General features: G+C 42.3%; 2 protein-coding genes across 14 annotated transcripts in view; one reads left to right on the forward strand and one right to left on the reverse strand.

Annotated features, from left to right (window-relative positions):
* TARDBP (TAR DNA binding protein) lies at window positions 1-13,709 on the forward strand. Of its 8 annotated transcripts, XR_007136463.1 has the most exons (9): window positions 1-233; window positions 1,223-1,474; window positions 4,118-4,281; window positions 4,504-4,644; window positions 6,102-6,272; window positions 6,653-7,862; window positions 8,598-8,877; window positions 9,650-9,747; window positions 13,360-13,709. XR_007136463.1 is itself a non-coding variant. In XM_047791767.1 (6 exons), exons 2-6 carry the CDS (start codon window positions 1,237-1,239, stop codon window positions 7,181-7,183), a joined length of 1,245 nt encoding a protein of 414 aa, XP_047647723.1. In that variant the 5' UTR covers window positions 1-233; window positions 1,223-1,236; the 3' UTR covers window positions 7,184-8,577. The 8 variants fall into 8 exon arrangements, 1 of the variants encoding a protein (XP_047647723.1); XR_007136461.1 differs by having other exon boundaries at window positions 8,598-9,747; window positions 13,309-13,709; XR_007136459.1 differs by having other exon boundaries at window positions 8,598-9,747.
* MASP2 (MBL associated serine protease 2) overlaps window positions 9,771-19,301 on the reverse strand; it is a 19,476-nt gene continuing 9,945 nt past the window's right edge. For 2 of the 6 annotated variants that reach the window (XM_047791759.1, XM_047791760.1), the window contains 5 exons: window positions 18,898-19,016; window positions 16,587-16,665; window positions 13,933-14,064; window positions 13,357-13,431; window positions 9,771-12,152 (listed from right to left, as the gene is read on the reverse strand). In XM_047791759.1, the coding sequence (XP_047647715.1) occupies window positions 11,389-12,152; window positions 13,357-13,431; window positions 13,933-14,064; window positions 16,587-16,665; window positions 18,898-19,016 (1,169 nt within the window). In that variant the 3' untranslated portion in view covers window positions 9,771-11,388. Of the gene's footprint in view, window positions 12,153-13,324; window positions 13,432-13,932; window positions 14,307-14,472; window positions 14,968-16,586; window positions 16,666-18,897; window positions 19,017-19,301 lie in introns of those variants that run through there. The other 4 variants (XM_047791763.1, XM_047791761.1, XM_047791764.1 and 1 more) reach the window with 4 other exon arrangements.

Genomic DNA, 19,301 nt, shown 5'->3' on the forward strand with positions numbered 1-19,301 from the left:
TCTCGTATGCTCAGACCGCGCAGATGGGTTCCTGACTCTCTGGGGAGAGGGCTGTGTGGCTCTGTGCGGCGATCCCCCCCTCTCGACGGGGAGCCGGTGGGAGGGGACGACGGCCAGAGGCGGGGGGAGGCGGCCCTAGCGCCATTTTGTGGGAGCGAAGTGGTCGCTGGGCTGCTCTTGGATTCCTCGCTGTTTCGGTTTCCCTGTCGGGCTTCCTAGCAGCGGCCTAGCAGGTGAGTGGCGGACGCTTCTCACTAGGACGCCCTGTGTGCCTCCGCCCTATAGTGGGTCAGCCTAAGCGGACGCGGCGGCTTCGGCCCCCGTCCCGGGAAGGGAGCCGTGGGGCCGGGCCCGCCTCATCCTGGCGGAGCGGACTCGCGCGGGAGCGACGTTAGGGGTCTGGCGCAGGGTGGCAGCCGGCGCCGAAGCAGGGACGCTGAGCCCGCAGAGCCGAGCCGCCGGAGGCAGAGGTTTGGCCTGGCTTCCCGGCCCGGGCCCCGCTTTGTGCCTTCGTGCTTTGCACTCGGGAGGACAACGTCTAGGCCTGATGCTCCGGCGGTCCCACCCCGGGCCACGCTTAAAAACTCCTCCCTCAGCCGTCACGCACGGGCTTCTGGGAGGTGGCGGCCCGTGTCGCCGAGGACCTGTCGCCGCCGTCCTTAGGGCTCAAGTTGGGAGAGCCGTCGGAAGTTCGCACATTTGACAGGGAGGAACTTTTCTCCTGCTCTCTGCCCCTGGCTCGCCGCTCCTGTTCAGTCCTCAAGTTTCGGCTCCTGCATCGCTTTCTCAGGAGACTCTACTTTGACAACGCGTGTCCCTGCCCAGTCTCACCCCAGCCCCCGAGGTTCGTTCTTTCTATCGGGTAGCATATATCCCGATTGTAATTAGGTAATTACTTGTTTGCTGTTTTTCTCTTGCTTCCTCTCTCCCCTTTGCACCCAGCCTGCCACCTGGGACTGTAGCTTCAGAGTTAATAGTTGTAACCCCCGATGCATAGTAGGCACTTGTCGAATCCTCAGTGATGGAACTAGCAAGGCATTTCACCCCCTTGTTTTCACCTCCCCATTTTGGGGGATAACGAACAGGTGTAAGAAGCCCAGCACCGAGAGTTTTTCTGCAAGTCGTAGAACAATGACCTGGCAGGGGTATTAATCAGCTGATGGAAAGAGACAGTTACCGTGACACACGTGTTGGTCATTCGTCTTTCTCTTTTCCTTTTAAGAAAAACAAGAAAAGATGTCTGAATATATTCGGGTAACCGAAGATGAGAATGACGAGCCCATTGAAATACCATCAGAAGACGATGGGACAGTGTTGCTGTCCACGGTTACAGCCCAGTTTCCAGGGGCGTGTGGGCTGCGCTACAGGAATCCAGTGTCCCAGTGTATGAGAGGTGTCCGCCTGGTAGAAGGAATTCTGCATGCCCCTGATGCTGGCTGGGGCAATCTGGTATATGTTGTCAACTATCCCAAAGGTTTGTTGCCGTTTGGTTTTGCAGTGATTCTGAAGTACAGGTTTAAACTATTTGAACTGAGGTTGCCTGTTGCCAAATTTAAGGAATTATTAAGACTTGCTTTGCAGTTGTTATCAGTCTGTTGTTGTAAATAGATTCTTCTGAAGTGCCCCCAGACTTTGGTTTCGTTTTTGTCCTTGCAGGCTTACATCATTCATTCAGCTAATCATTTTTTTTCCCCTTAAACGAGTATCAATTGAAGTAGCCCAGATTTTGAGTTAGTGCTGTCTTTGGTTCTCATCTTATTCTCACTGTCTCTTATCAGTGACGTTCAGGTTAAGGATCTTGCCTTGTCACTGAAGCGGCTTGGGCCACTGCTGTGGCGCAGGTTCAATCCCTGGCCCGGGAATTTCCACATGCTCCAGGCACGGCCAAAAAAAAGCAGCAGCAGCATGAAGATATATGATGATTTAGATTTAGAAGTGTGGCATGAAAATAAGTACATTTTAGCAGTAGGAATGTGCTAGTTGATATATATGTGTGTTTTATTATATCTTAGTATTGCAACAAAGTCCTCTTATTTGGTTAGAAATTAAGACGGAGTCAAATTTTTTTTAAATTTTTTTGTCTTTTTGTCTTTTTGGACTGCACCCAAGGCATATGGAGGTTCCCAGGCTAGGGTTTGATTCAGAGCTGTGGCCACCAGCCTACACCACAGCCACAGCAATGCTAGATCTGTGACCTGCACCACAGCTCAGTGCAAACGCCAGATCCTAAACCCACTGACTGAGGCCAGGGGTCGAATCTGCATCCTCATGGATCCTAGTCAGATTTTTGTTTCCACTGAGCCGTGACGGGAACTCCAAGAAGTTTTTTTGTGTGTGCGTTTTGTCTTTTTAGGGCCATACCGGCAGCATGTGGAGGTTCCCAGGCTAGGGGTCCAACCCAAGCTACAGCTGTTGGCCTATGCCAGAGCCACAGCAACTCGGGATCCGGGCCTTGTCTGCAACCTACACCACAGCTCATGGCAATGCCGGATTCTTAGTCCACTTAGCAAGGCCAGGGATTGAACCCAAAATCTCATGGTTCCTAGATGGATGCATTTCTGCTGCACCACAACGGGAACTCTGAAATTTTTTATATATTAAGAAAAATTTTAATAGCACCAGCTTCAGCGGGGGGTAGAATGTAATTTCTTGATCTGTTGGCTGTAGATTAATATTCACCTAAGTTTAAAATTTAGACAGTGATGTGTCAGTGTAGATTCACTAGCCGTAACAAATGTACCAACCACCCTGGTGGGAAATACTGATAATGGAGTGGGCTATGCGTTGTGTACCAGGGGTATGTGGGAAGTCTATACCTTCCTTAATTTTGCTGTGAACTTAATACTGCTACAAAAGTGTCTTTTTGTCTAAATGTCATCTAGTTCCTCTCTTCCTTTCCAAATTTTGGCCTTTTAAAATAACCTAAGGTTTTTCTTTTTATTACAAAATTAACACAAATTCATTGTTGAAAGTTTAGAAGCAAAACAAGGAAAATTCGGAGTTCCCGTCATGGCTCCCTGGTTAACAAATTGGGCTAGGAACAGATCCCTGGCCTTGCTCAGTGGGTTAAGGATCTGGCATTGCCAGTGAGCTATGGTGTAGGTCGAAGACATGCCTCGGATCCTGAGTTGCCGTGGCTGTGGTGTAGGTTGTCTGCTACAGCTCCTATTAGACCCCTCGCCTGGACCCTCCATATGCCGTGGGTGCAGCTCCAGAAAAAGACCAAAAGAAAAAAAAAAAAAACAAGGAAAATTGAAATCACCCTTAAATCCGCAAGCTAGAGATAAAAGTTGCTAATTTTTTTGGTAGATAGACTTCAAGTTATAGGTATTAAAATAATTAAGCAAATATATTTAATAGATACACTGTTATTCACCTGTTTTTTCCCTTCCTTAATGTTTTTTGGGGGGTTTTGTTGGTTTTTGCTTTTTAGGGCTACACCTGCAGTGTATGGAAGTTCCCAGGGTAGGGGTTCAATCGGAACTGCAGCTGCCAGCCAACACCATAGCCACAGCAACGCGGGGTCCAAGCTGTGTCTGCCACCTACACCACAGCTCAGGGCAATGCCGGGATTGAACACGCATCCTCAGGAATACCAGTCAGGTTCATAACCCACTGAGCCCCTTAATGTATTATTTAAAGCAGGAACTCCCCTTAATGTATTATTTAAAGTCAAGTGAAGTAACTGGTTGGTGGGGGTGGCTGGGAGGCTGTGCCCAAGGCGCACGAAAGGTCCTCGGCCAGATATCAGACTCACTCATGCCACAGCAGCTACCCAAGCCGCTAGAGTAGCAAAGCCAGATCCTAAACCCATTGCACCACAAGAGAACTAAAGTGAAGTAACTTTTGACACACCTTTTGAGAGGGGAGAACATACAGTCATAGTCTTAATCTATTATAAAAGCAGAGGAAGGAATCCCTGGACTTGTTCCAGAAGAGCATCTCAGCCACTTACTCAATCCCTTATTGTGTCTTGCAGAGCAAACATCACAGCCTAAAGTTTCCAGTGTCTTGTGCTCTAGAATGTTTTTGCTTCTCGTTCTCTAGGTGAAGGAAGTAATGTGTTTTAAGAAGGGTTAAATGAAAGTTCTAAAAGGTTTCTGCTGGTTTTGTTTAGATAACAAAAGAAAAATGGATGAAACAGATGCCTCATCAGCAGTGAAAGTGAAAAGAGCAGTCCAGAAAACATCTGATTTAATAGTGTTGGGTCTCCCATGGAAGACGACTGAACAGGATCTAAAAGAATATTTTAGCACCTTTGGAGAGGTTCTTATGGTTCAGGTAAACTTTGGTTTCATTTAAGAGTTTTTCATTTTCAGTAAATGAGCACCCAGGATTCTTACTGTTTTAGTGACACTGCTCTTTTTCATGTTCACTAGGATATTATTAATATTTGTTGTATGTATATATAAGGAGTGATGAAGTTACAGTATTTTTATGCATGTATTCTAGTTTGGTTATATGTGTATGTGTGGTTTTAGTAAATTTAAATGATTTTTCTAGGTCAAGAAAGATATTAAAACTGGTCATTCAAAAGGATTTGGCTTTGTTCGTTTTACGGAATATGAAACCCAGGTTAAAGTAATGTCACAGCGACATATGATAGATGGACGATGGTGTGACTGTAAACTTCCAAATTCTAAGGTACTTTCCTCTTTTTCTCTCTGCTTTGGCCTTTTTTTTTCTGACAGACTTCCTTAGAAGACACTGTAAAATAAACCATTACAGTAGGAAAGTATAGTAGCAGAGTGTGTCCTTAAAATCTTTTGCTTTGGACCTTAATGCATGCTGAATATTTTATATGTTTGTTTGCAGTACTTAGTTTATTACCCCTCTAAACAAAAACCTTGCTTATTCTTCCTTTTTTTTTTTTTTGCTTTTTTTAGGGCAGCACCCAAGGCACATGAAGTTCCCAGGCTAGAGGTCAAATCAGAGCTACAGCTACTGGCCTACAATCTACACCACAGCTCACAGCAATGCCAGATCCTTAACCCGCTGAGAGAGGCCAGGGATCGAACTCACAACCTCATGGTTACTAGTTGGATTCGTTAGCACCTGAGCTGAGAAGGGAAAGCCTCTCTTGTTACATTTTAATGGGTTAGCAATTTCTTACATCCTTAACACAGTAAAACATGAAGACCATTAGATGATGGAGGATGATGTGTACAGAAGGATATATATATATATATATATATATATATATATAACTGGTTTTCTATACAACAGAAATTGACAACATTGTAAATCAACTATAATTTTAAAAAGTTTTTTTTTAATGAAGACAATTAGGAGTTCCCATCGTGACGCAGTGGTTAACGAATCTGACTAGGAACCATGAGGTTGCAGGTTCGATCCCTGGCCTTGCTCAGTGGGTTAAGGATTCCGCGTGCTGTGGCTCTGGTGTAGGCCGGTGGCTACAGCTCCGATTAGACCCCTAGCCTGGGAATCTCCATATACCATGGGAGCAGCCCTAAAAAAGGCAAAAAGAAAAAACAAAACAAAAAGAAGACAATTAGAATACATTAATCTTGTTGTCAAAGACTAACCTGTCCAAGCAAGCAAGACTGGCTTATTTGGAACATTATCATCTTTGGCAAGACATTCTCAGTCATTGACTTTCCTTAATCCAAATATACTGCATCGGAGTTCCCGTCGTGGTGCAGTGGAAATGAATCCAGCTAGGAACCATGAGGTTGCTGGTTTGATCCCTGGCCTCGCTCAGTGGGTTAAGGATTCGGTGTTGCGGTGAGCTGTGGTGTAGGTTGCAGACACGGCTCCTATCCTGCTTTGCTGTGGCTCTGGCGTGGGCAGGCAACAACAGCTCTGATTAGACCCCTAGCCTGGGAACCTCCATACGCCTCTGGTGCGGCCCTAAAAAGGACAAATGACAAAAAAAGAAAAAAAACTTGCATCAACTTCAAGGTTTAAATTTTATTCTCCACTGAAGTCTTAAAAGTGCTAACGCAAAAAAAAAAAGACTGTATCTACTTTTTAATGACTCATCTAATATAAAAGCAATAGGTTTTGTAACATTCTCTAACATGATTTTTTGTTGCTCATAAAATGTTTGTGATGGTTTTTCTTCCTTCCACTTTGACCAGCAAAGCCCAGATGAGCCTTTGAGAAGCAGAAAGGTGTTTGTTGGGCGCTGTACAGAGGACATGACTGCTGATGAGCTGCAGCAGTTCTTTTGCCAGTACGGAGAAGTGGTAGATGTCTTCATTCCCAAACCATTCAGGGCTTTTGCCTTTGTTACATTTGCAGATGATCAGGTATTTTTCTCTTCCTAATTTTGTCTCAGCTAATTAGGTAATTTCTGTTGAACTTTTTGCCCTTCCATATCAGCTAAGCTCTCTGACCTTGTAAGCTGTTATGTATCGGGGCCTAGATATTTGTGGTAAACTCCTTAGGTTATTTTTTTAGTATGCAACATTTAAGTGGAAGTGTTAAATATCCTTTGAAAATGAACTAAAATCCCTGTTTCTGTTACTAAAGTGAAAGGCTATTTTATGGGTTTAAATGAAATGTGTTCATTGCTTATTTTTCCTCTAGATAGAGGCTTGTAGATAGTGGCCTGAAATCTAAGTTTTATCACTATTTTGATGTATGAGTCAATGGTTTAATCTTTATTTACATCCCTTATTTCTTATAGGTCGCCCAGTCTCTTTGTGGAGAGGACTTGATCATTAAAGGAATCAGCGTACATATATCCAATGCTGAACCTAAACACAATAGCAATAGACAGTTAGAAAGAAGTGGAAGATTTGGTGGTAATCCAGGTGGCTTTGGGAATCAGGGTGGCTTTGGTAACAGTAGAGGGGGTGGAGCTGGTTTGGGGAACAATCAAGGTAGTAACATGGGTGGAGGGATGAACTTTGGTGCTTTCAGCATCAATCCAGCGATGATGGCTGCAGCCCAGGCGGCTCTGCAGAGCAGCTGGGGTATGATGGGCATGTTAGCCAGTCAGCAGAACCAGTCAGGCCCATCGGGTAATAACCAAAGCCAAGGCAACATGCAAAGAGAGCCAAACCAGGCCTTTGGTTCTGGAAATAACTCGTATAGTGGTTCTAATTCAGGGGCAGCAATTGGTTGGGGATCAGCATCAAATGCAGGGTCAGGCAGTGGTTTTAATGGAGGCTTTGGCTCAAGCATGGATTCCAAATCTTCAGGCTGGGGAATGTAGACGTTGGGTTATGGTTGGTTGGTATAGACTGGTGGGAATTAAAATTTTTCTAAACTCATGGTAAGTATATTGTAAAATACATATGTACTAAGAATTTTCAAAATTGGTTTGTTCGGTGTGGAGTATATTCAGCAGTATTTTTGACATTTTTCTTTAGAAAAAGGAAGAGCTAAAGGAATTTTATAAGTTTTGTTACATAAAGGGTTGAAATATTGAGTGTTTGAAAGTGAACTGCTGTTTGCCTGATTGGTAAACCAACACACTACAATTGATATCAAAAGGTTTCTCCTGTAATATTTTATCCCTGGACTTGTCAAGTGAATTCTTTGCATGTTCAAAATGGAAACCATTGATTAGAACTACATTCTTTTCTCCTTGTTTTAATTTGAACCCCACCATATGGATTTTTCCCTTAGGAAAATCTCCTTTTTGGAGATCATGGTGTCACAGTGTTCTTTCGTTTTCGTTTTTGTTTTTTTAACACTTGTCTCCCTTCATATACAAAAGTACAATATGAAGCCTTCATTTAATCTCTGCAGTTCATCTCATTTCAAATGTTTATGGAAGAAGCACTTCATTGAAAGTAGTGCTGTAAATACTCTGCCATAGGAATACTTCTGTCTACATGCTTTCTCATTCAAGAATTCGTCATCACGCTGCACAGGCTGCGTCTTTGACGGTGGGTGTCCCATTTTTATCCGCTACTCTTTATTTCATGGAGTCGTATCAACGCTATGAACGCAAGGCTGTGATAATGGAACCAGAAGGCTGTTTGAACTTTTGAAACCTTGTGTGGGATTGATGGTGGTGCCGAGGCATGAAAGGCTAGTATGAGCGAGAAAAGGAGAGAGCGCGTGCAGAGACTTGGTGGTGCATAATGGATATTTTTTAACTTGGCGAGATGTGTCTCTCAATCCTGTGGCTTTGGTGAGAGAGTGTGCAGAGAGCAATGATAGCAAATAATGTACGAATGTTTTTTACATTCAAAGGACATCCACGTCTGTTGGAAGACTTTTAAGTGAGTTTTGTTCTTAGATAACCCACGTTAGCTGAATGTGTTAAGTGAAACGATACTTGTATTTCCCTGCCCCTTTGTCAACTGCTGTGAATGCTGTATGGTGTGTGTTCTCTTCTGTTACTGATCTGTAAGTGTGGTCACGTGAACTGAAGCTGATGGGTTGACAACATGGACTGAGCTTGTGGTGTGCTTTGCAGGAGTACTTGGAAGCAGAGTTCACCAGTGAGCTCGGGGTGTCTCACAGAAGGGTGGAAGTTCTAATGTCTGTTAGCTACTCATAAGAATGCTGTTTGCTGCAGTTCTGTGTCCTGTGCTTGGATGCTTTTTATAAGAGTTGTCACTGTTGGAAATTCTTAAATAAAACTGATTTAAATAATATGTGTCTTTGTTTTGCAGCCCTGAATGCAAAGAATTCATAGCAGTTAATTCCCCTTTTTTGACCCTTTTGAGATGGAACTTTCATAAAGTTTCTTGGCAGTAGTTTATTTTGCTTCAAATAAACTTATTTGAAATATTGTCTCAAGTCAAATGGATTCATCACCTGTCATGCATTGACACCTGATACCCAGACTTAATTGCTATTTGTTCTTGCATTGTCCAAAGTGAAAAGTTTTTGTTTTTGTTTTTTATTTTTAAATCTAGTTTTTAATAAGTCTGGGTGACCGCACCTAAAATGGTAAGCAGTACCCTCCAGCTTTTTCTTAGTGCCTCTGTGCATTTGGGTGATGTTCTATTTACATGGCCTGTATAAATCTCCATTGGGAAATCATGCCTTCTAAAAATATTCTTATATGGAGGAGTGGGCAAAACAATGCTAATTATTTCTAAATGCTTTGTAGCAAAGCCTATCAATTGCAGTGAAGGGAATATCACAGCCTTTGTAGTTGGGGATTTGAAAAGTGGAATTAATTGCAATAGGGATAAAGTAGAAGAAACCACAAATTATCTTGTGCCTGAAATCCATTAAGAAGCCTGGTAGCTTTAAGAACGAGCAGGGTGGGTTGTCTGTGGAAGTGTTCAATGGAATGGGTTTTGTCTTCCAAAGGTGGGGAAATAGAGTAATGTTGAATAAAATCGCTTACAAAACTCAGATTAGACTCTCACGATGCATTGTTAAGTATGTAAAAGCAATAATATATTAATTCTCTATTGTACTTTTTATGTAACTACTGTGAGAGTTGAGCTCATTTTCTAATGGAAGAATGTTGAACAGTTTTTGTGTTGATAGTTTACCTAATGCCCTTGTCTAATTAGATTATGATAAATAGGTTTTTTGTTCTACAAGTTACGTGCTTTAAATTTTTATAAATGAACTTGTCCTTTAAACTTGTGGTCGCCACATTGTTTAGTCAGTTTCCTCTGTAACAGGATCTTACGTTGTTTTATTTTTTTCTGCATCTAAATTGCATGATTTCCAAACCCTGTACCATCTGAATTTTGCATTTTAGCACTTGCACTATTACTCAGCAGCAGTAACATGGTAACACTTAAATGGTATTCGGGGACCTCCAAAGACTAAACTGACACGCCTTCAAGGAGCCCAGGGGTAAGTTAACTTTGTCAATGGCATGGTTTTAATCCTTTATTTACACTTGTATAAATCTAGTTAACAGTCTTGGGAAGGCTTTCAGTGTTGAGTAGCCTTCTATTAACATGTTTATGGTACTACATGGCTATGGGTATTTAATCCCCCTCCCCCCCCAAAAAAATTGAAGTTTAGAAGTAAACTATTTGGCAAAGATTTGTTTTTAAAGTCTACTTGGTCATCTAAATGCATTCATTCTAAAAAAAATTTTTTGAACCAGTTGAATAAAAATTTTTGTTGCTACCACAGTTTAGTGTCTGGAGTCTTACTGGAAAAACGCAATTTCTTTTTTTTATGTGACAAGATGCTGGAAAATTACCTTTTAAAAATGAGTCTGAAAAAATTGCACTTTAGCAATTCCCTGGTGGCACAGCTGGTTGAGGATCTGGCATAGTCACTGCTGTGGCTGTGGCACGGTTTCAGCCTCTGGCCCCAGGAACCTCCACGTGCCATGGATGCGGCAAAAAAAAAAAAAAAAATGCAATTAATATGCACAGGAAGTTAGAACTCAAAATTTTTACATATAATGGTTAATCTGGCTAGAATGAAAAACTTTGTTAAATGTTAGCCATTAAAACTTTTGAGAGAGGAGTGGACAACTAGAATGAGAGATTTTTAAGGTTAAATCAGAGCTTAAATATTCTTAGGAAAAAAGATGTTAAGTACTACTTAGAATTCAGAAGATGTATGTGATAATTAGAATAATTTTTTGTTGAATACTAGGTAAGTCTTTTGATTGTATACGTGAGTTCTATACTCTGCTGTTGTATGCTCTGTGATCTATTAAGTGCGCCCAGCTATTTAATTTAGCTCATGGTAAGAAGGAAAAAAAAACACTACAGATTTCTAATACTTTTCATGTTGTATTTCATCTTATGGAAATGCCACATTTGATTGAATTGTCGCCTGAATTTGTACATTAGGTTATTTCCAAGTGCTAGGAACATCCTCACTAAATTTAAAACTTAGCATTGGAATTACCAGTTCAAAGATGATGAATGCTTTTAAGACTTCTGAAATATATTGCCAGGTTGTACTTCAGAGAAAATTCATGTTGTCTTCGACAGTGTGAAATAGAAGCTGTTCATGTTCTTTTTTGTCTGCTAGTTTGATACGTGAAAAATTACAGTATTGATTTTAATGTAGAAATCAGTCCATACCCAGCCTAGGCTAAAGTATCCAATTTACCTAACCCCAAAAAACCATGATTCAGGGTAGTTCCTGAACCAGTACTGCTGTGATATGTAACCTCTCAGAGGTCACTAAATCCAAAAAACAGAATAATAGTTAATATGAACAGGCAGTTTACAGAAAGGCACAAGGACAAAAAGACACTGGACTTTGTAAGTAAATACACATTTAACCAATGAGCTGCTATTGGATTGGTAAAGGTGAATATCACCTCACTGGTTTAGGTCCCCTTAAAGAATAAGCGGTGAAAACCCAGCAAGTTGGAGAAGTACCTGAAAGGCAGTCTCGCCTATACTTTGGTTTGGTTTTGGAGTGGAATGGCAGCTGTCATGTTAATGTTTTTCAGGTCAGTTTGCTGCTAAGGTCTTTAAAGATGATTTTTTAAAACAAGGGATCATTTGTTGATTGGACTTAAAAATTATTAATTATGTTGTTGATCCAAGGAATATAGTTAATGACTTTTGTGTAGACCCCATATTGACCTGCTTCCCCACAATTAGTGGAACTCCAGGACACTATTCCTCCCACAAACCACTTCTGTGTCTCATCATCTAGAAACACTAATGCTCCCCCACTGTCGCCTTTACAGCTGTCCTTGCCCCCACTTTCTAAACCAGCACAGAGCATGTTATCAGTTACCCGCACCCCTGGATCGGACTTCTTTTCAAAGGCAGCAACACATTTCTGGTGGTCAACAATGGGCAGGTCAGCAGACATTAGACTTCTGGCAAGAAAACCCCTTTGGGTTAATCCCCATCCAGATGCAGTCCCAATGTCATTTGTCCTCATGAAGGATTCGGCTTCTTTTCTTGGCAAACAGATAGGCATGACGTTGCTATTGATTACAACTTTGTCCTTCAATTTAATCAGTGCTATGTCGTTATCATACCCAGCATTGTGAGTATAACCTTCATGTATAAAAATGGCCTCGGCCCAGGCCTGTGTATAATGAGGTGACAGTCTCTTCAGGACACCCATCCTAATGTCTAGGGAGGAGGCATCTTCTTTTTGTTTATATACAGCATGAGCAGCTGTTAGGATCCAGTGGTCAGATACAAGTGCACCTGCTGCCATAGTTTCACCAAATAGCAGGACTTGCCAGGGAAAATCCCCAAGCTTTGCTTTTTGTCCTCCGTATATACGACCTTCTGTAGTACGGGTTGATAGTCCACAAACTGGGGGAAGAAGCAGATGTATAGAGCCTTTATAGATGTATAGAGCCTTTTTCTCCAGTTACTACCACTTTGGGGTTGTGTGTATTTACTGTCAGCTAAAAATTGTATCACATGAGTCGTCCACCTATACATACAGGCAAGTGAGGCTGCTTAAAACTGTTTAAAGACCCTATAAAAACATTTGCTATTTCTTAGCTCCTCAGAAAATGAGGTGTGTGAAAATTAACTTTTATAAACTAATTTGTTTTGCTAAAATAATTTGGTCTCACAATTGGGGAAATTATTTTAATAGGGCAAACAGAAACTGTCTGAGCTGATGTGCATAGGAAGTAAAAGGAAATGACTTTTTCATTGCTGCTTTTTCCTGCTTGTAAAATTGGGGGTATTTACCATATATATAGTTCTGGGAGGGCAGAAACTAAGGTCATTGTCAGAAGATTTGCAATATTACTTTCACCTTTGAACATTTAAATGTTTTAAAAATTACAGTGTTGCAGTTGTAGCCAGGAACCTTCAGGTTCAGAAATTATTTTCTGTCCAGTTGATTGTTCCAAACACTAGAATTTACTATATATGTTGCTAAGTATACTCATTAATGTAGCAAATATGTTTCCTGTTGTGGCAGAATAAAACTTAGACATGATAAGCTAAGATAGAGTTTAAAAAAAAAAAAAAAACTAAGCCAAGTAACACAGGGGTAGTGAATATATTACTACCTTTCTGATTTTTAATCACTAACTATATTTTAACAGCCAGTTCTGGTAAACATTTTTTTAAGTACTATTAAAGGCAAATTGCATTAATGTTTAAAAACTAGAAGTCATTGAAAACAGTTGCTTAGGGAAATAATGAAGTTATTAGCTTTGGGTTTTAATAGCATTTTTATAGAGAAAAGTAACAGAAGAACTCATGTTTATAAGCATATAAATGGTTCAAGATAATTTTAAAAATCATTTAATTTTTTATGCTTGCCTAGTTGTAGGGTCAAAAGTAATCTCATGACTGATGTAGTCAGCACCTCACAGCCTCTCCATATGGAAAGGGGATAATGAGAACATGTTATTTGGAAATAAGAAGTTGGTCTAAGAGCCAGGTGCCAGTGTTAGGTTTCTGCCTACACAGCTAAGCCTCTATCTACTTACTGTCTCCCACCCAGTCCTCCTCTCCGTCAGTTACCAACGCCTTGTATAAATGTGTCCATTACCAGGCTCACAGACGGGGAGTGATTTGTCTCCTTTGGACCTCATCCAGAATCCATCAGCCTCACACACATATTTACCTGCAAATCATTGAAAATGCAAAGATGTTTAACTGCATGTGAGAGGTGGTTGTCATCTGCTTGAAAACCCCCTTGAAAAATGTTGATTCTTGAGCATCCGTGGGAAATAGAGGTGTCTGAATAACCATTTTACATGATTTCCTAAGTAGGAGGTCTCTGCATTACCATGTTTGCTTGCAAAGTGGAAACCTTTTAGATGTGTAACTTGAATATGTATCAAGATCTCAAGTGCTTAATGATAAGGTTTTGACTTGTTAAATTAAACCATTTGGAATATATTGTGTGTTTGTAGTAGTCATTTACTAGATAAGATCTGTTTTCAGGTTTTTGCAAATTGACATTAAAGTCACTTCAGCTATCATGTTTCATTTGGTGGGTGGGAGAAGTGCCTTTTAATCTTTTGTCTAGTCTTAGCCAAAAATGTTGGCTGAGGTTATTTTCAGATCATGAGGGCTTAGGTTCTGAACATCACCCACTCCCAGCTTTGAGCAGTTTGCTTACCATGGTCTATTCTCATTGTGTAGAACGCATTGCAGCGGTATCTGATCTCAGCTTTGTATGTGGTCACTTCAGGGGCTGTGATGTACTCCACTTGGCCATTCTGGAGATCGTCAGGGGGGCCACAGTCAACAACTAAGAATATGGAAGAGGGAAAAGGCAGTACTTTGAAGACTAACATTACAAAGGAGGAGAGTGGAGTCCCCTTGTGGCTCTGGTTACTCCAGTGCCAGGGGGTTGATCCGTGGCCCTCAGGCCTGGCCAGGAGAGAAAAAAAAAGTCTGGAGATGGGTGGTTGTGCTCCACGGTGCTGAGGTTTTTTTAACTTGAAGTCATGTCCATTTTTCTCTGTCATGCGGATGTCATTCATTTCATCTCTGAAAATGGAGAGAATCGCCGTAGTGTGACTATTCTTTCTTTTTTAGGGCCACACTCACGGCACATGGAGGCTCCCAGGCTAGGGGTCAAATCGAGCTACAGCTGCTCATCTACACCACAGCCACGGCAACACCAGATCCGAGCCACGCCGGATCCTTAACCCACCTTAGTGTGACTTCAGAGCATCTCATAACTCTTCCTAAGTACATGGCACGACTGCAGTGAAGGCTCTAGGCAAGGAGTGGCACGTTCCTTCCCTAAAGGCAGGGCACTTGAAACCACTTGGACGTCTTCAGCACTCTCCCATGTAAACCGTGGCTGTCGTTTGCCGACTGCCCACTCGTTCAGCAAAACACATCAACAAGACGAAAGAAAACACAGCTTACACATGCCTGTACATATCCAGCATTGCACTCCTGTGGCTCAGTTCACTGCTTTGGTGCAGGTTTGATCCCTGCCCCAGGAACTTAGGTATACTGTGAGCTCAGCCCCAAATTTTAAGAAATGAATTAAATGCATTAGAAGACCTGGGAGTCTGGTCCACCCCCCTGCCCCCACCACCACCACCACCTCCGGAGGCACACATGGCGGGTGGAATTTCCCCAGGCCAAGGAATGGAATCTGAGCCGCTGCTGTAGCAACACCAAATCCTTAATCAATTGCATTTTTTATATTTTCATTTTTTCTTCTTTTTATGGCTATACCTGTGGCATATTGAAGTTCCTGGGCTGGGGGTTGAATCAGAGCTACAGCTGCCAGCATTCACAGCAACAGCAGATCTACACCACAGCTCATGGCAACGCCGGATCCTTAACCCACTGAGTGAGGCCAGGGATCCTAACCCACATCCTCATGAGTTCTAGTCAGATTCTTAACCCAGTGAGTCACAATAGGAACTCCTGTTTTTTAAAGTGAAAGAATTGGTCATCTCTTAGGAAATGAAAATTCCCCTAGGAGTTTTGTAGAAACCCTTGCACAAAATATGTGGGAAAATATGTACAGTGTTAACTACAGCAGTGTATATATTAGTAAACTGGAAAGTAGAAATTACACGCAATAAAAGCATAGGTCTTCTGGTGGAATACTATGCACTCATTAAAAAGGATGAACCGCTCTGTTAGTGCTGATGTGGAAAGATGCCCCAACAATATGAAGGGGAAAAGTACACTGCAATCAGATTCAGTGTCCCATTTTGGTTAAAAAGTACAAAATAGTGAAATGTTAGTATAAATAGCATAGGAGATAACGTGAAGGAATGGACCCCAGTGTCTTAGAGATTGAGGCTTTCACTATATATTTTTGGAAATTTATATGGTTTTTCCAGTTAACATATATCTCTTTTTTTTGTTTGGTTTTGGTTTTGGTTTTTGCCATTTAAGGGCCCGAGGCATGTGGAGGTTCCCAGGCTAGGGGTCTAATCGGAGCTGTAGCCACCGGCTTATACCACAGCCACAGCAACTCGGGATCGGAGGCGCGACTTTGACCTACACCACAGCCACAGCAATGCCCGATCCTTAACCCACTAAGCAAGGCCAGGGATCGAACCCACAACCTCATGGTTCCTAGTCGGATTTGTTTCCACTGTGCCATGATAGGAACTCCGTACCTCACAATTTTAAAAATAAAAGCTTTTGAGTCATGGTTCACAGAATGATAATAAGCATCATCATCCCGGCTTAATGAACGTGTGTATCTGTATACGTGGGCACACGTGTACATACCACAATCACCCCATCCTACAAACAGCCTAAGCCTGCTTCTATGTGTGAGGCAGGTACTAGGAGGGGTAGACACCAAACAACACAAGCACGACCGTGACGACCGTGCTCATACTCTCATACAGTGGGATTATGAGTGTTACAATGTAACTTTCTCTATTTCCCATCTTCTGCATTTTATCCTTAGAAAAATAGATGTAAACACCATACTTTTTGGAGTTCCCGTCGTGGCGCATTGGAAGCGAATCCAACTAGGAACCATGAGGTTGCTGGTTCGATCCCTGGCCTCGCTCAGTGGGTTAAGGATCCGGTATTGCCGCAAGCTCTGGTGTAGATCTCAGATGTGGCTTGGATCTGGCATTGCTGTGGCTGTGCTGCTAGGGCAGCAGTTGCAGCTCTGATTTGACCCCTAGCCAGGGAACTTCCGTGTGTCGCAGCTGCAGCCTTAAAAAGAAAATAATTAATTAATTAAATCTAAAAAATAAATTTAAAAGACCAGGAGTAGCAATAGAAGCAGTAGGAACAGACGCGGCTGTGGGCACTGTAGTCACGGGTACTCACTGCTGCACTCTGGCACGGGCTGGTCCCAAGATCCATCTTTCTGACACACTGTAGTGAATGATTTCAGGGGCAAATCACCCTAAAGAGGAATTGAGGAAATACTGTTAACTGTTTACATCATGAACCCACTCCCCAAGGCTCTGCTGCCACAGTAGTTCCTCTTTTAGTGTTTTAGGAGAGGCTTCCAAGGAGTTAATGCACACATGTGGCTGAACACACAGCCCAGCTGCCCTGACACATGTTTACTTGTTGGCTATGTCACCTATGTGTATATCTCATTTTTAAAAATGTATTGACACCTGCTGGGTAGCACCAGGAACTCTGTCTAGTCACTTACGATGGAACATGTGATGTGAGAAAAAAGAATGTATACATGTAAGTTTAACTGGGTCACCATGCTATACAGTAGAAAAAAATATATATAAATGATTTTTTAAAAAGCAAAAAAATAAAAAAAATAAAATGTATTGACATCTTAGGAATCAAATGTTGACCTCTGCAGCAATTTATATTTTCTGCTTTCCACTTCAAGAACACAATCAGATTCCTGCTGCTATTCCACCATCTTTTCTTTATATAAAGTCCCATAGACTTATGGTAAACAGTTTGGGGACGGCCAGCCTGCTCAGACATGGAGTGAATGTTTCTAGATTTTTTCGAGTCTGTGGTTATTAGCTAGTGGAACATCATTCAAAATACTTCTGGAGTTTCCATCATGTTGCAGTGGAAACGAATCCAACTAGGAACCATGAGGTTATGGGCTCGATCTCTGGTCTCGTTCGGTGGGTTAAGGATCCGGCATTGCCGGGAGCTGTGGTGTAAGTCATTGACATGGCTTGGATCTGGCCTTGCTGTGGCTGTGACGCAGGCCAGTGGCTACAGCTCCGATTCGACCCCTAGCCTGGGAACCTCCATATGCTGCGGGTGTGGCCCTAAGAAGAAAAATAAAAGAGACTGAATGGGTTTGCAGTCCAAGGACCGTGGAAAGAGCCACCCAGAAGTCTGCAAGGTGACAAAAGCGTCTCACTTTTTTGTCTTGCCCCCTCCGCAGGACTGGATTGCATAGCTAGCTGTCATTTCAGTGTTATTACTTTTTACCACTGGGATTCAGTGACAATTTTGAAGAACATAAAGAGGACACGTTAATCTCTTACCTGTGCCCCTAAAGCAACACACTAAGCGTTTTTTGAAATTATCCTCCCTCTCCCTTAACAGTGGTCACTATTTATAACTTTGCAGAATATATTATTTCCAAGGGCTATTTATTTATTTATTTATTTTGTGGGCCCAGGAGTTGTTTTATGAAAAGGTCAATCGACCAGGAGGAGGAGTTTGATTTAATGCAAGGTGCTCTCACAGAGCACAGGAAACACGGATGCCAAACTCGTTTCACCCACTTTCCCAAGGGCTGCTGTAATGCGTGACCAGAGAAGAGCTGATACTCATCTTAAATCACCAGCTTTCCCCCAAAAAAGATTTTTTCAAAAAGCGGAATTACTGGAGTTCCTTGGTAGTCTAGCAGGTTAAAGATCCGGTGTGACTCCTGTGGCTCAGGTTCGATCCCTGGCTCAGAAACTTCCACACGCTGCAAGTGCAGCCAAAAAAAAAAAAAATAATAAGGCAGAATTCCTGGAGTTCCCATCATCGCTCAGCGGTTAACCAACCTGACTATCATCCATGAGGACTCAGGATCAATCCCTGGCCTTGCTCAGTGGCTTAGGGATCCGGCAATGCTGTGAGCTGTGGTGTAGGTCACAGACTCGGCTTGGATCCCACGTTGCTATGGCTGTGATGTAGGCCGGCTGCAGTTCCAACTGGACCCCTAGCTTGGGAACCATCATCCATATGCCGCAGGTGCAGCCCTAAAAAGACAAAAAAAAAAAAAAAATTTAAAAAGTAGAATTCCTAAGAATAAAAAATTCTCTATATGTGGTTGTCATTGTGGCTCAGCGGTAACAAACCCGACTGGGATCCATGACGACGCAGGTTTGATCCATGGCCTGCTCAGTGGGTTAAGGATCTGGTATTGCCACGAGCTGTGGTGTATACAGGCAGTTACAGCTGCAATTCAACCCCTGGCCTGGGAACTTCTGTATGCCACAGGTGTGGTCCTAAAAAGACAAAAAATTCTCTACAGCCATCTCTTAGCGAAGGCATCATTTCTTTGAATTCTATTGTTTTAACGTAGGCAAAAACATGCTGACAACTGCTACCTTCCCATTTTCCTTTCACATATTTGCTGATAAAAATATGTATTCATTTAAAACCTGTCGTGATCATGGTGCACTTAGACAGTTCTTTGTTAACTCACTTGCAGGAGTTCATAGCCGGTCTCACAAAAGACGAAGAATCTGTCTTTGAGGATGTACTTGGTTTGCACAGGGGAGATATGGCCATTAGGTGGCGCCACTGGATCAGGGCAAGGCTGAGCTGCAGGAGGAAACCAGGCATGTGGGTTGGGCTGTAGTCCTAATAGTAGGCAAGTCTGAATTTAGTGATTAGAAGTTCTTGATTTAGAAATGAAACAACAACAACATGTAAAGAGAGCTTGTCACAAGTGGGGTAGAGTTCTTAAGATTTAAAAGTAAAGGCAAGATTAAACTCTCGGTTCGTTATTGCGCAAATTAGGACTTGTTGCCTGGCCTGGGCCTCGGTCAAAGTGATGGAAAGAAAGCCAGGTACTCGGTAAGAGAGCACGGCCACAGCCGAGGGGGC

Source organism: Phacochoerus africanus, chromosome 8 (assembly GCF_016906955.1).
Source record: "Phacochoerus africanus isolate WHEZ1 chromosome 8, ROS_Pafr_v1, whole genome shotgun sequence".
NCBI lineage: Eukaryota > Metazoa > Chordata > Mammalia > Artiodactyla > Suidae > Phacochoerus > Phacochoerus africanus.